General features: G+C 30.8%; 1 protein-coding gene across 1 annotated transcript; it reads right to left on the reverse strand.

Moving 5' to 3' along the window:
• Positions 1–5,358: 5,358 nt before the first annotated feature.
• Positions 5,359–6,751, reverse strand: LOC141718328 (uncharacterized). Its single transcript, XM_074520715.1, has 3 exons — positions 6,649–6,751; positions 6,041–6,579; positions 5,359–5,448 (listed from the first exon to the last, which is right to left on the reverse strand). Exons 1-3 carry the CDS (start codon positions 6,749–6,751, stop codon positions 5,359–5,361), a joined length of 732 nt encoding a protein of 243 aa, XP_074376816.1.
• Between the last annotated feature and the right edge of the window lie 6,906 nt (positions 6,752–13,657).

A 13,657-nucleotide genomic window follows, 5' to 3' on the forward strand; every position in this document is an offset into this window, starting at 1 on the left:
CAATGCAAAATAAAAGAAAAATGACCAGGCCCGATGTCTAAAGGCTCTCAAATGGGCAGCACTGGAGCTGCTGCACCACTCAATTGCTCAGCCCACTAGTTCATGCTAACTTTTTTTCACTATCCACCTAACACAAATAAATACAGATCTATGTCTGTGTATATATAATGACAATAAATTGGTACTTTACAAGACATAGTAATATTTTAAAAAGATAATTCTACTACCAAAGCAGCTCACCCAGAGTTTTTCTACTCCTATACGTGCAGCTGATATTCACCCTAATAAAAAATTCTAAAAACTCTAGAAAGGAATTAATCTTGAATAATGATATAATAATTAAATTTATTTATAATATAATATATTATATTTTAAAAATTAAATTTCATACTAAATAAGAGAATATTATATAAGTTTAGGGGAACAAAGATATTGATATTAACATATGTAATCTACTCTTACGTTAAAAGAATAGTGTTAGTTAGTATTTGGACTGATATTAAAATTTTATGATTGCTTAGAAATTAACTGAATTTTAAATTTCACCATTGTTAGTTAACTAAATTTATTTTAATTCAAATATTTATTAAATTATTATAAAGTAGGTTTTAGTTATCTTATAAATCATTTATTTACTAATTATCAACTTTAATTCATTTATTTGTTGATTCCCACTTATTTTTAGCATCACATGTTCTATTTTTTTAATTTTTAACAAATTTATCCAAAAATCTAATAGACAGCAACACACCAATACATTCATTCTAGAGACTCACTCTAGGGCCTTAACACAACTCGGTCACAGCCATCTTTCCCCTCTCTCAAAAAAAGACCTGGATAATGGAATGCAAGGCCATAAATATTGTTCATGCATATATTTAGAGTCACTACAGATGTCTTACAATAAATGTCTGTTTTCAAGTTTAGAAACCACAACTAAAAATAATTGAAGATAGTAAGCTAATTGCTCACCACTCATTAGAGTTCTATAAGGTTAGAACCTTCCCCACAAAAGGAAGATTGAAATAATACTGTGCATGCTAACTTTTTTCCACTATCCACCTAACACAATCACAAATACACCACAATAATTGCTGCTTTCCAAGTTCTGACAGAGTAATATTTTTTAAAAGATGATTTTACTACCAAAGCAGTTGACTGATAGTTTTTCTACTCCTAATAGCAACTGCAATACAAATGTTAGGTTGCCTATTTTTAGTGGGACCCAACTTATATCACCTCAACTAAAAATAATGGCCTCTCTAATTGTCCAACTTATTCCAATATTAAGACTCATTTGTCAGAAGTGCTATACCTTTATCATTCAATACTTGTGCAACCCGTTCAAATCTCATAGCTCCAATGCAAAATAAAAGAAAAATGACCAGGCCTGATGTCTAAAGGCTCTCAAATGGGCAGCACTGGAGGTGCTGCACCACTCAATTGCTCAGCCCACTAGTGCATGCTAACTTTTTTTCACTATCCACCTAACACAAACAAATACAGATCTATGTTGTGTATATATAATGATAATAAATTGGTACTTTACAAACAAGACATAGTAATATTTTATAAAGATGATTCTACTACCAAAGCAGCTCACCTAGAGTTTTTCTACTCCTATACGTGCAACTGATATTCACCCTAATAAAAAAATTCTAAAAACTCTACAAAGGAATTAATCTTGAATAATGATAAAATAATTAAATTTATTTATAATATAATATATTATATTTTAAAAATTAAATTTCATACTAAATATGAGAATATTATATAAGTTTAGGGGAACAAAGATATTGATATTAACATTTGTAATCTACTCTTACGTTAAAAGAATAGTGTTAGTTAGTGTTTGGAGTGATATTAAAATTTTATGATTGCTTAGAAACTAACTGAATTTTAAATTTCACCATTGTTAGTTAACTAAATTTATTTTAATTCAAATATTTATTAAATTATTATAAAGTAGGTTTTAGTTATCTTCTAAATCATTTATTTACTAATTATCAACTTTAATTCATTTATTTGCTGATTTCCACTTATTTTTAGCATCACATGTTCTATTTTTTTAATTTTTAACAAATTTATCCAAAAATCTAATAGACAGCAACACACCAATACATTCATTCTAGAGACTCACTCTAGGGCCTTAATACAACTCGCTCACAGCCATCTTTCCCCTCTCTCAAAAAAAGACCTGGATAATGGAATGCAAGGTCATAAATATTGTTCATGCATATATTTAGAGTCACTACAGATGTGTTACAATAAATGTCTGTTTTCAAGTTTAGAAACCACAACTAAAAATAATTGAAGATAGTAAGTTAATTGCTCACCACTCATTAGAGTTCTATAAAGTTAGAACCTTCCCCAGAAAAGGATGATTGAAATAATAATGTGCATGCTAACTTTTTTCCACTATCCACCTAACACAATCACAAATACACCACAATAATTGCTGCTTTCCAAGTTCTGACAAAGTAATATTTTTTAAAAGATGATTTTACTACCAAAGCAGTGATAATTTTTCTACTCCTAATAGCAATTACAATGCAAATATGAGGTTGCCTATTTTCAGTGGGACCCAACTTATATCACCTCAACAGAAAATGGCATATCTAGATAGTGAACAACTTATTCAAATGCTAAGACTCATTTGTCAGAAGTGTTATACCTTTAGCATTCAGCACTTGTGCAACCCGGTTCAATTCTCATAGCACCAATGGAAAATAAAAGAAAAATGAGGAGGCCGGATGTCTAAAGGCTCTCAAATGGGAAGCACTCGAGCTGCTGCAGCACTCAATTGCTCACCCCACCAATGCATGCTAACCTTTTTCCATTATCCACCTAACACAAACAAATACAGATCTATATCTGTGTGTATATAATGACAATAAATTGCTGCTTTCCAAGACATTTGATATTCACCCTACTAAAAAAATTCTAAAAACTCTACAAAGGAATTAATCTTGAATAATGATATAAAAATTAAATTTATTTATAATATAATAAATTATATTTTAAAAATTAAATTTCATACTAAATAAGACAATCTTAGATAAGTTTAGGGGAACAAAGATATTGATATTAACATATGTAATTTATTTTATGTTAAAAGAATAGTGTTAGTTAGTGTTTGGACTGATATTAAAATTTTATGATTGCTTAGAAATTAACTCAATTTTAAATTTCACCATTGTTTTTAACTAAATTTATTTTAATTCAAATATTTATTAAATTATTATGAAGTACGTTTTAGTTATCTTCTTAATCATTAATTTACTAATTATCAACTTTAATTCATTTAGTTTGCTGATTTCAACTTATTTTTAGCATCATATGTTCTATATATTATTTTTTAAGAAATTTACCCAAAAATCTAATATAGCCCAATACACCAATATATTCATTCTAGAGACTCACTCTAGGGTCCCCCTCTCTCAAAAAAAGACCTGGATAATGGAGTGCAAGGCCATAACTATTGTTCATGCATGTCTTACACTAAATGCGTGTTTTCAAGTTTAAAAGCCACTACTAAAAATAATTGAAGATAGTAAGCTAATTGCTCACCATTCATTCGAATTCTACAAGGTTAGAACCTTCCCTAGAAAAAGATGATTGAAATAGTATCACCACTCAATTGCTCAGCCCACCGATGCATGCATGCTAACTTTTTTCCACACCTAACACAAACAAGTACATGAGAATAAGTTGATGCTTTCCAAATTGTGACACAGTAATTTTTTGAAAAGATGACTCTACTACCAAAGCACCTCACTGATAATTTTTCTACTCCTAATAGCAACTGCAATACAAATGTTAGGTTGCCTATTTTTAGTGGGACCCAACTTATATCACCTCAACTAAAAATAATGGCCTCTCTAATTGTCCAACTTAATCCAATGTTAAGACTCATTTGTCAGAAGTGCTATACCTTTATCATTCAATACTTGTGCAACCCGGTTCAAATCTCATAGCTCCAATGCAAAATAAAAGAAAAATGACGAGGCCCCATGTCTAAAGGCTCTCAAATGGGCAGCACTGGAGCTGCTGCACCACTCAATTGCTCAGCCCACTAGTTCATGCTAACTTTTTTTCACTATCCACCTAACACAAATAAATACAGATCTATGTCTGTGTATATATAATGACAATAAATTGGTACTTTACAAGACATAGTAATATTTTAAAAAGATGATTCTACTACCAAAGCAGCTCACCCAGAGTTTTTCTACTCCTATATGTGCAGCTGATATTCACCATAATAAAAAAATTCTAAAAACTCTACAAAGGAATTAATCTTGAATAATGATATAATAATTAAATTTATTTATAATATAATATATTGTATTTTAAAAATTAAATTTTATACTAAATAAGAGAATATTATATACGTTTACGGGAACAAAGATATTGATATTAACATATGTAATCTACTCTTACGTTAAAAAAATAGTGTTAGTTAGTGTTTGGACTGATATTAAAATTTTATGATTGCTTAGAAATTAACTGAATTTTAAATTTCACCATTGTTAGGTTACTAAATTTATTTTAATTCAAATATTTATTAAATTATTATAAAGTAGGTTTTAGTTATCTTATAAATCATTTATTTACTAATTATCAACTTTAATTCATTTATTAGCTGATTCCCACTTATTTTTTTCATATTTAACAAATTTATCCAAAAATCTAATAGACAGCAACACACCAATACATTCATTCTACAGACTCACTCTAGGGCCTTAACACAACTCGGTCACAACCATCTTTCCCCTCTCTCAAAAAAAGACATGGATAATGGAATGTAAGGCCATAAATATTGTTCATGCATATATTTAGAGTCACTACAGATGTCTTACCATAAATGTCTGTTTTCAAGTTTAGAAACCACAACTAAAAATAATTGAAGATAGTAAGCTAATTGCTCACCACTCATTAGAATTCTATAAGGTTAGAACCTTCCCCACAAAAGGATGATTGAAATAATACTGTGCATGCTAACTTTTTTTCACTATCCACCTAACACAATCACAAATACACGACAATAATTGCTGCTTTCCAAGTTCTGACAAAGTTATATTTTTTAAAAGATGATTTTACTACCAAAGCAGCTCAGTGATAATTTTTCTACTCCTAATAGCAACTACAATGCAAATGTCAGGTTGCCTAATTAAAGTGGGACCCAACTTATATCACCTCAACAAAAAATGGCATCTCTAGATAGTGAACAACTTATTCAAATGCTAAGATTCATTTGTCAGAAGTGTTATACCTTTAGCATTCAACACTTGTGCAACCCGGTTCAATTCTCATAGCTCCAATGCAAAATAAAAGAAAAATGAGGAGGGAGGATGTCTAAAGGCTCTCAAATGGGCAGCACTGGAGCTGCTGCAGCACTCCATTGCTCACCCCACTAATGCATGCTAACCTTTTTCCATTATCCACCTAACACAAACAAATAGAGATCTATATGTGTGTGTATATAATGACAATAAATTGCTGCTTTCCAAGACATTTGATATTCACCCTACCAAAAAAATTCTAAAAACTCTAGAAAGGAATTAATCTTGAATAATGATATAAAAATTAAATTTTTTTATAATATAATAAATTATATTTGAAAAAGTAAATTTCATACTAAATAAGATAATCTTATATAAGTTTAGGAGAACAAAGATATTGATATTAACATATGAAATCTACTTTTACGTTAAAAGAATAGTGTTAGTTATTATTTGGCATGATATTAAAATTTTATGATTGCTTAGAAATTAAATTAATTTTAAATTTCACCATTGTTTGTTATGCCCAAAAATTGATATAAACAATATTCAGATTGAGATTGATTAAATAGTCAAAACTGGGGAAGAAACGGCTAAAATTAAGGAACAGATAAAGTTATGGAAGAAAAGTAGGCGCGCCCTGTGTGTAGGAAGGATGCGCCCTATAGTTTGATGGCTGATAAATAGGTTTCTTTCAATGGACCCCATGTATAGTAGACTCTGTGGAGTGTTCTGTTTTCGCCATTTTTGCACACCATGTTGATTGTCCCTTTGCCCTCAATTTGTACTCGAGATCCATCACCAAACTTCACATGTCCTCGTAGTGTCTTGTCCAACTTTTCAATTTTTTCACGACACCCGGTCATGTGGTTACTTGCTCCGTTATCGAGATACCACATATTATCTGTTTCCTCCTTTGTGTTCAATTTTGATCCTTCACTGAGCAAAATCACACCGTTTGTTGTTTCTTTACTTATTGTCATTAGGAGAGCAGGTTCATCATCAGCTGTTTGTGACAAATGCACTTTTCCGCGATGCACTTTGTCCCTCTTCGGTTTTCTACATTCGGCAGCGAAATGCCCATATGCTCCACAGTTGAAACACTTTATTTTACTTCGATCAATTCTGTCATGACCTCCCTGATTATCCCGTCCATGAAAACCGTTTCCACCTCGATTAGATATTTGCAGCCACTCTTCACGTGTAAGCAGAAGCTTCCCACTACTGGCTTCATATTTTGACCATTCTTCCTCATTTATGAGTAGTTGTTGCCCTTCTTTGCTCTCACCTTGTCCTGAAAGATGTTATTCATGAGCCTTCAACGAGCCAATTACCTCCACTATAGACATTGTTTCTAAATTGCCAAATTGCTCAAGTGTTGAGGCAATTTGTAGAAACTTTGTTGGAACTGCCCGTAGGATTTTCTTCACAACGTACTTCTCTCCAATTGATTCTCCAAGTGCCATGATCTTCGCAACCCAGCCATTCAATTTCAAATAAAAGTCATCCAATTACTCCGTCTCATTCATCTTCAGCGACTCAAACTCCGCCTTGAGAGTTTGGGCCTTAAATTTCTTCACCCTATCAGCACCTAAAGACGTTGTTTTAATGGCTGCCCAGACTTGTTTGGCAGTTGTACGCTCCGCTAGTGTCAACAGCAGTTCTTCTGAGATTTCCTGGTAGATCATCGCCATAGCACGTTTATCCGCCTTGTCCTCGATGGGTGCTTTTGGGTCCTTGGGCTCTACTGCTTCCTACACGTTATATGCCTGCAAATATACTTTCATTTTCATAGCCCAGGCAGTATAATTTGTTTTTGTTAGCATTGGGTAGCTAAGCCCAATTTGCCCGTCTTTGCCCTTGCTTGAATCTGCCATTGTTGTGTCTCGATAGTACGTTTCTCTAACTGTTTATAGTGCTCTGATACCAGATGTTAGAAAGTAAAGATAATTGTTTACAAATGCAACTGGGATTACAGAATGAAACAGGAAGAATTACACGATGAATAAAGAAAGCAGCTAACATCCATAACTCCTACAAACCAGGTCACACTCTTGATTTATCTCCATGAACACCAAACTGACTATAACTACTTCAACGTGTACACGTTAGTTTATTCAAAACATTATTAAATAAAACAAACAAATAGAACATGTTTAGAATTAAACTCAACAACAAGTACACAATAATAAGTTGCTGCTTTCCAAGTTCTAACAGAGTAATTTTTTAAAAGACGATTCTACTACCAAAACAGCTCACTGATAGTTTTTCTACTCCTAATAGCAACTGCAATACAAATGTCATGTTGCCTATTTTTAGTGGGATCCAACTTATATCACCTCAACAAAAAATGGCCTTTCTAGAAAGTGACCAACTTATTCCAATGCTAAGACTCATTTGTCAGAAGTGCTACACCTTTATCATTCAACACTTGTCCAACCCGGTTCAAGTCTCATAGCTCCAATACAAAATAAAAGAAAAATGAGGAGGCCGGATGTCTAGAGGCTCTCAAATGGGCAGCATTGGAGCTCGTACAGCACTCAATTGCTCAGCCCACTAATGCATGCTAACTTTTTTCCACTATCCACCTAACACAAACAAATACAGAACTATGTCTGTGTATATATAATGACAATAAATTGCTGCTTTCCAAGACATAGTAATATTTTAAAAAGATGATTCTACTACCAAAGCAGCTCGCCCAGAGTTTTTCTACTCCTAGCTGATATTCACCCTACTAAAAAAATTCTAAAAACTCTACAAAGGAATTAATCTTGAATAATGATATAAAAATTAAATTTATTTATAATATAATAATTTATAATTTAAAAATTAAATTTAATACAAAATGAGATAATCTTATATAAGTGTAGGGGCACAAATATATTGATATTAACATATGTAATCTACTTTTACTTTAAAAGAATAGTGTTAGTTTGTTTTTCGACTAATATTAAAATTTTATGATTGCTTAGAAATAAACTGAATTTTAAATTTCACCATTGTTTGTTAACTAAATTTAAATTAATTCAAATATTTATTAAATTTTTATAAAGTACGTTTTAGTTATCTTCTAAATCATTAATTTACTAATTATCAACTATAATTCATTTAATTTGGTGATTCCCACTTATTTTTAGCAGCATATGTTTTATATATTATTTTTTAAGAAATTTATCCAAATATCTAATAGACGGTAATACACCAATATATTTATTCTAGAAATTTATTTTAATTCAAATATTTATTAAATTATTATAAAGTAGGTTTTAGTTATCTTGTAAATCATTTATTTATTTGCTGATTCCCACTTATTTATAGCATCACATGTTTTATTTTTTTAATTTTTAACAAATTTATCCAAAAAACTAATAGAGAGTAACACACCAATACATCATTCTACAGACTCACTCTAGGGCCTTAACACAACTAGGTCACAGCCATCTTTCCCCTCTCTCAAAAAAAGACCTCGATAATGGAATGCAAGGCCATAAATATTGTTCATACATATATTTAGAGTCACTACAGATGTCTCAATAAATGTCTGTTTTCAAGTTTAGAAACCACAACTAAAAATAATTGAAGATAGTAAGCTAATTGCTCACCACTCATTAGAGTTCTATAAGGTTAGAACCTTTCCCAGAAAAGGATGATTGAAATAATACTGTGCATACTAACCTTTTTCCACTATCCACCTAACACAATCACAAATACACGACAATAACTGCTGCTTTCCAAGTTCTGACAAAGTAACATTTTTTAAAAGATGATTTTACTACCAAAGCAGCTAACTTATAATTTTTCTACTCCTAATACCAACTACAATGCAAATGTCAGGTTGCCTATTTTCAGTGGGACCCAACTTATATCACCTGAACAAAAAATGGCATCTCTAGATAGTGAACAACTTATTCAAATGCTAAGACTCATTTGTCAGAAGTGTTATACCTTTAGCATTCAACACTTGTGCAACGCGGTTCAATTCTCATAGCTCCAATATAAAATAAAAGAAAAATGAGGAGGTAGGATGTCTAAAGGCTCTCAAATGGGCTCAATTGCTCACCCCACTAATGCATGCTAACCTTTTTCCATTATCCACCTAACACAAACAAATACAGATCTATATCTGTGTGTATATAATGACAATAAATTGCTACTTTCCAAGACATTTGATATTCACCCTACTAAAAAAATTCTAAAAAACTCTACAAAGGAATTAATCTTGAATAATGATATAAAAATTAAATTTATTTATAATTTAATAAATTATATTTTAAAAATTAAATTTCATACTAATTAAGACAATCTTAGATAAGTTTAGGGGAACAAAGATATTGATATTAACATATGTAATCTACTTTTATGTTAAAAGAATAGTGTTAGTGTTTGGCCTTATATTAAAATTTTATGATTGCTTAGAAATTAACTCAATTTTAAATTTCACCATTGTTTTTTAACTAAATTTATTTTAATTCAAATATTTATTAAATTATGATAAAGTACGTTTTAGTTATCTTCTAAATCATTAATTTACTAATTATCAACTATAATTCATTTAATTTGCTGATTCCCACTTATTTTTAGCATCATATGTTTTATATATTATTTTTTAAGAAATTTATCCAAAAATCTAATATACAGCAATACACCAATATATTCATTCTAGAGACTCACTCTAGGGTCTTAACACAACTCAGTCACAACCATCTTTCCCCCTCTCTCAAAAAAAGACCTGGATAATGGAGTGCAAGGCCATAATTATTGTTCATGCGTGTCTTACAGTAAATGGGTGTTTTCAAGTTTAAAAGCCACTACTAAAAATAATTGAAGATAGTAAGCTAATTGCTCACCACTCATTCTAATTCTACAAGGTTAGAACCTTCCCTAGAAAAAGATGATTGAAATAATATTGCACCTGTATTGCACCACTCAATTGCTCAGCCCACGGATGCATGCATGCTAACTTTTTTCCACACCTAACACAAACAAGTACATGACAGTAAGTTGATGCTTTCCAAATTGTGACACAGTAATTTTTTGAAAAGATGACTCTACTACCAAAGCACCTCACTGATAGTTTTTCTACTCCTAATAGCAACTGCAATACAAATGTCAGGTTGCCTATTTTTAGTGGGACCCAACTTATATCACCTCAACTAAAAAGAATGGCTTCTCTAAGTGTCCAACTTATTCCAATATTAAGACTCATTTATCAAAAGTGCTATACCTTTATCATTCAATACTTGTGCAACCCGGTTCAAATCTCATAGCTCCAATGCAAAATAAAAGAAAAATGAGTATGCCCGATGTCTAAAGGCTCTCAAATGGGCAGCACTAGAGCTGCTGCACCACTTAATTGCTCAGCCCACTAGTGCATGCTAACTTTTTTCCACTATCCACCTAACACAAACAAATACAGATCTATGTCTGTGTATATATAATGACAATAAATTGGTACTTTACAAGACATAGTAATATTTTAAAAAAATGATTCTACTACCACACCAGCTCACCCAAAGTTTTTCTATTCCTATACGTGCAGCTGATATTCACTGTAATAAAAAAATTCTAAAAACTCTACAAAGGAATTAATCTTGAATAATGATATAATAATTAAATTTATTTATAATATAATATATTATATTTTAAAAATTAAATTTCATACTAAATAAGAGAATATTATATAAGTTTACGGGAACAAAGATATTGATATTAACATATGTAATCTACTCTTACGTTAAAAGAATAGTGTTAGTTAGTGTTTGGACTGATATTAAAATTTTATGATTGCTTAGAAAGTAACTGAATTTTAAATTTCACCATTGTTAGTTAACTAAATTTATTTTAATTCAAATATTTATTAAATTATTATAAAGTAGGTTTTTGTTATCTTCTAAATAATTTATTTACTAATTATCAACTTTAATTCATTTATTTGCTGATTCCCACTTATTTTTAGCATCACATGTTCTATTTTTTTTAATTTTTAACAAATTTATCCAAAAATCTAATAGACAGCAACACACGAATACATTCATACTAGAGACTCACTCTAGGGCCTTAACACAACTCGGTCACAGCCATCTTTCCCCTCTCTCAAAAAAAGACCTGGATAATGGAATGCAAGGCCATAAATATTGTTCATGCATATATTAAGAGTCACTACAGATGTCTTACAATAAATGTCTATTTTCAAGTTAAGAAACCACAACTAAAAATAATTAAAGATTGTAAGCTAATTTCTCACCACTCATTAGAGTTCTATAAGGTTAGAACCTTCCCCAGAAAAGGATGATTGAAATAATACTGTGCATGCTAACTTTTTTCCACTGTCCACCTAACACAATCATAAATACACCACAATAATTGCTGCTTTCCAAGTTCTGACAGAGTAATATTTTTTAAAAGATGATTTTACTATCAAAGCAGCTCATTGATAATTTTTCTACTCCTAATAGCAACTACAATACAAATGTCAGGTTGCCTATTTTCAGTGGGACCCAACTTATATCACCTCAACAAATAATGGCACATCTAGATAGTGAACAACTTATTCAAATGCTAAGACTCATTTGTCAGAAGTGTTATACCTTTAGCATTCAACACTTGTGAAACCCCCTTCAATTCTCATAGCACCAATGCAAAATAAAAGAAAAATGAGGAGGCCGGATGTCTAAAGGCTCTCAAATGGGCAGCATCGGAGCTGCTGCAGCACTCAATTGCTCACCCCACTAATGAATGCTAACCTTTTTCCATTATCCACCTCACAAACAAATACAGATCTATATGTGTGTGTATATAATGACAATAAATTGCTGCTTTCCAAGACATTTGATATTCACCCTACTAAAAAAATCTAAAAACTCTACAAAGGAATTAATCTTGAATAATGATATAAAAATTAAATTTATTTATTATATAATAAATTATATTTTAAAAATTACATTTCATACTAAATAAGACAATCTTAGATAAGTTTAGGGGAACAAAGATATTGATATTAACATATGTAATCTACTTTTATGTTAAAAGAATAGTGTTAGTTAGTGTTTGGACTGATATTAAAATTTTATGATTGCTTAGAAATTAACTCAATTTTAAATTTCACCATTGTTTTTTAACTAAATTTATTTTAATTCAAATATTTATTAAATTATTATAAAGTACGTGTTAGTTATCTTTTTAATCATTAATTTACTAATTATCAACTTTAATTCATTTAGTTTGCTGATTCCAACTTATATTTAGCATCATATGTTTTATATATTATTTTTTAAGAAATTTATCCAAAAATCTAATATAGGGCAATACAACAATATATTCATTCTAGAGACTCACTCTAGGGCCTTAACACAACTCATCACAACCATCTTTCCCCCTCTCTCAAAAAAAGACCTGGATAATGGAGTGTAAGGCCATAACTATTGTTCATGCATGTCTTACAGTAAATGGGTGTTTTCAAGTTTAAAAGCCACTACTAAAAATAATTGAAGATAGTAAGCTAATTGCTCACCACTCATTCGAATTCTACAAGGTTAGAACCTTCCCTAGAAAAAGATGATTGAAATAATATTGCAGCTGTATTGCACCACTCAATTGCTCAGCCCACCGATGCATGCATGCTAACTTTTTCCACACCTAACACAAACAAGTACATGAGAATAAGTTGATGCTTTCCAAATTGTGACACAGTAATTTTTTGAAAAGATGACTCTACTACCAAATCAGTGTTTCTACTCCTAATAGCAACTGCAATACAAATGTTAGGTTGCCTATTTTTAGTGGGACCCAACTTATATCTGTTGGAATAATCTTAAATTTAGTTATTAATTATTTGTTTATTTAATTATTTGATATTTAGCAATAGATTAATTATTAGAGAAAAATATTATTTTAGAATTGTTTAGTAGTGGGCTAGTGGAGTTATGGAGTAAATTATGGACATGTAATTTACCCATTAATTAGTAGTGGTTAGTTTTAGTAGTAGTTAGTTTTAATATGTTTGTAAAGCCTATATAATGGCTAGTTTACCTTGAGTTTTATAGGAGGAAAAGAAAACAAGAAATATAGCAGTACAAGTTCTCTGAAAAAATGTAGGTGTCTTCTTTTTTCTCTAAGTTTTTCCAACATGGGCATCAGAGCCATATGATCCACGGATTATAAAACTCTTATAAAAATACACATATACATATATATATTATCCTTAATATTTTCCATGGCATCTACAAATGCAAAAAATATGGGCATCCGGCAAAAAATTGTAGATTTCAGAATGATGAAGAAAGGATGACACAATTGATCGAGGGAGAACCACTCCTTTAGAGTTGTGGAGAGAAAGTGCTCCAAAGTATTTTTGGAGAGAAAGTGCTCCA

This window comes from Apium graveolens, chromosome 1, assembly GCF_009905375.1.
Source record: "Apium graveolens cultivar Ventura chromosome 1, ASM990537v1, whole genome shotgun sequence".
Classification (NCBI taxonomy): Eukaryota; Viridiplantae; Streptophyta; class Magnoliopsida; order Apiales; family Apiaceae; genus Apium; species Apium graveolens.

Excerpts from the sequence above, each read along its gene's own strand:
- LOC141718328 (XM_074520715.1), bottom strand. The coding sequence starts at position 6,751 with ATGGCACTTGGAGAATCAATTGGAGAGAAGTACGTTGTGAAGAAAATC. Across the intron at positions 6,580-6,648 it reads CTCAACACTTGAGCAATTTG|GACAAGGTGAGAGCAAAGAA; the intron begins GCAATTTAGAAA and ends AACATCTTTCAG. Across the intron at positions 5,449-6,040 it reads GCAAAGGGACAATCAACATG|GTGGATAATGGAAAAAGGTT; the intron begins GTGTGCAAAAAT and ends TGTTTGTGTTAG.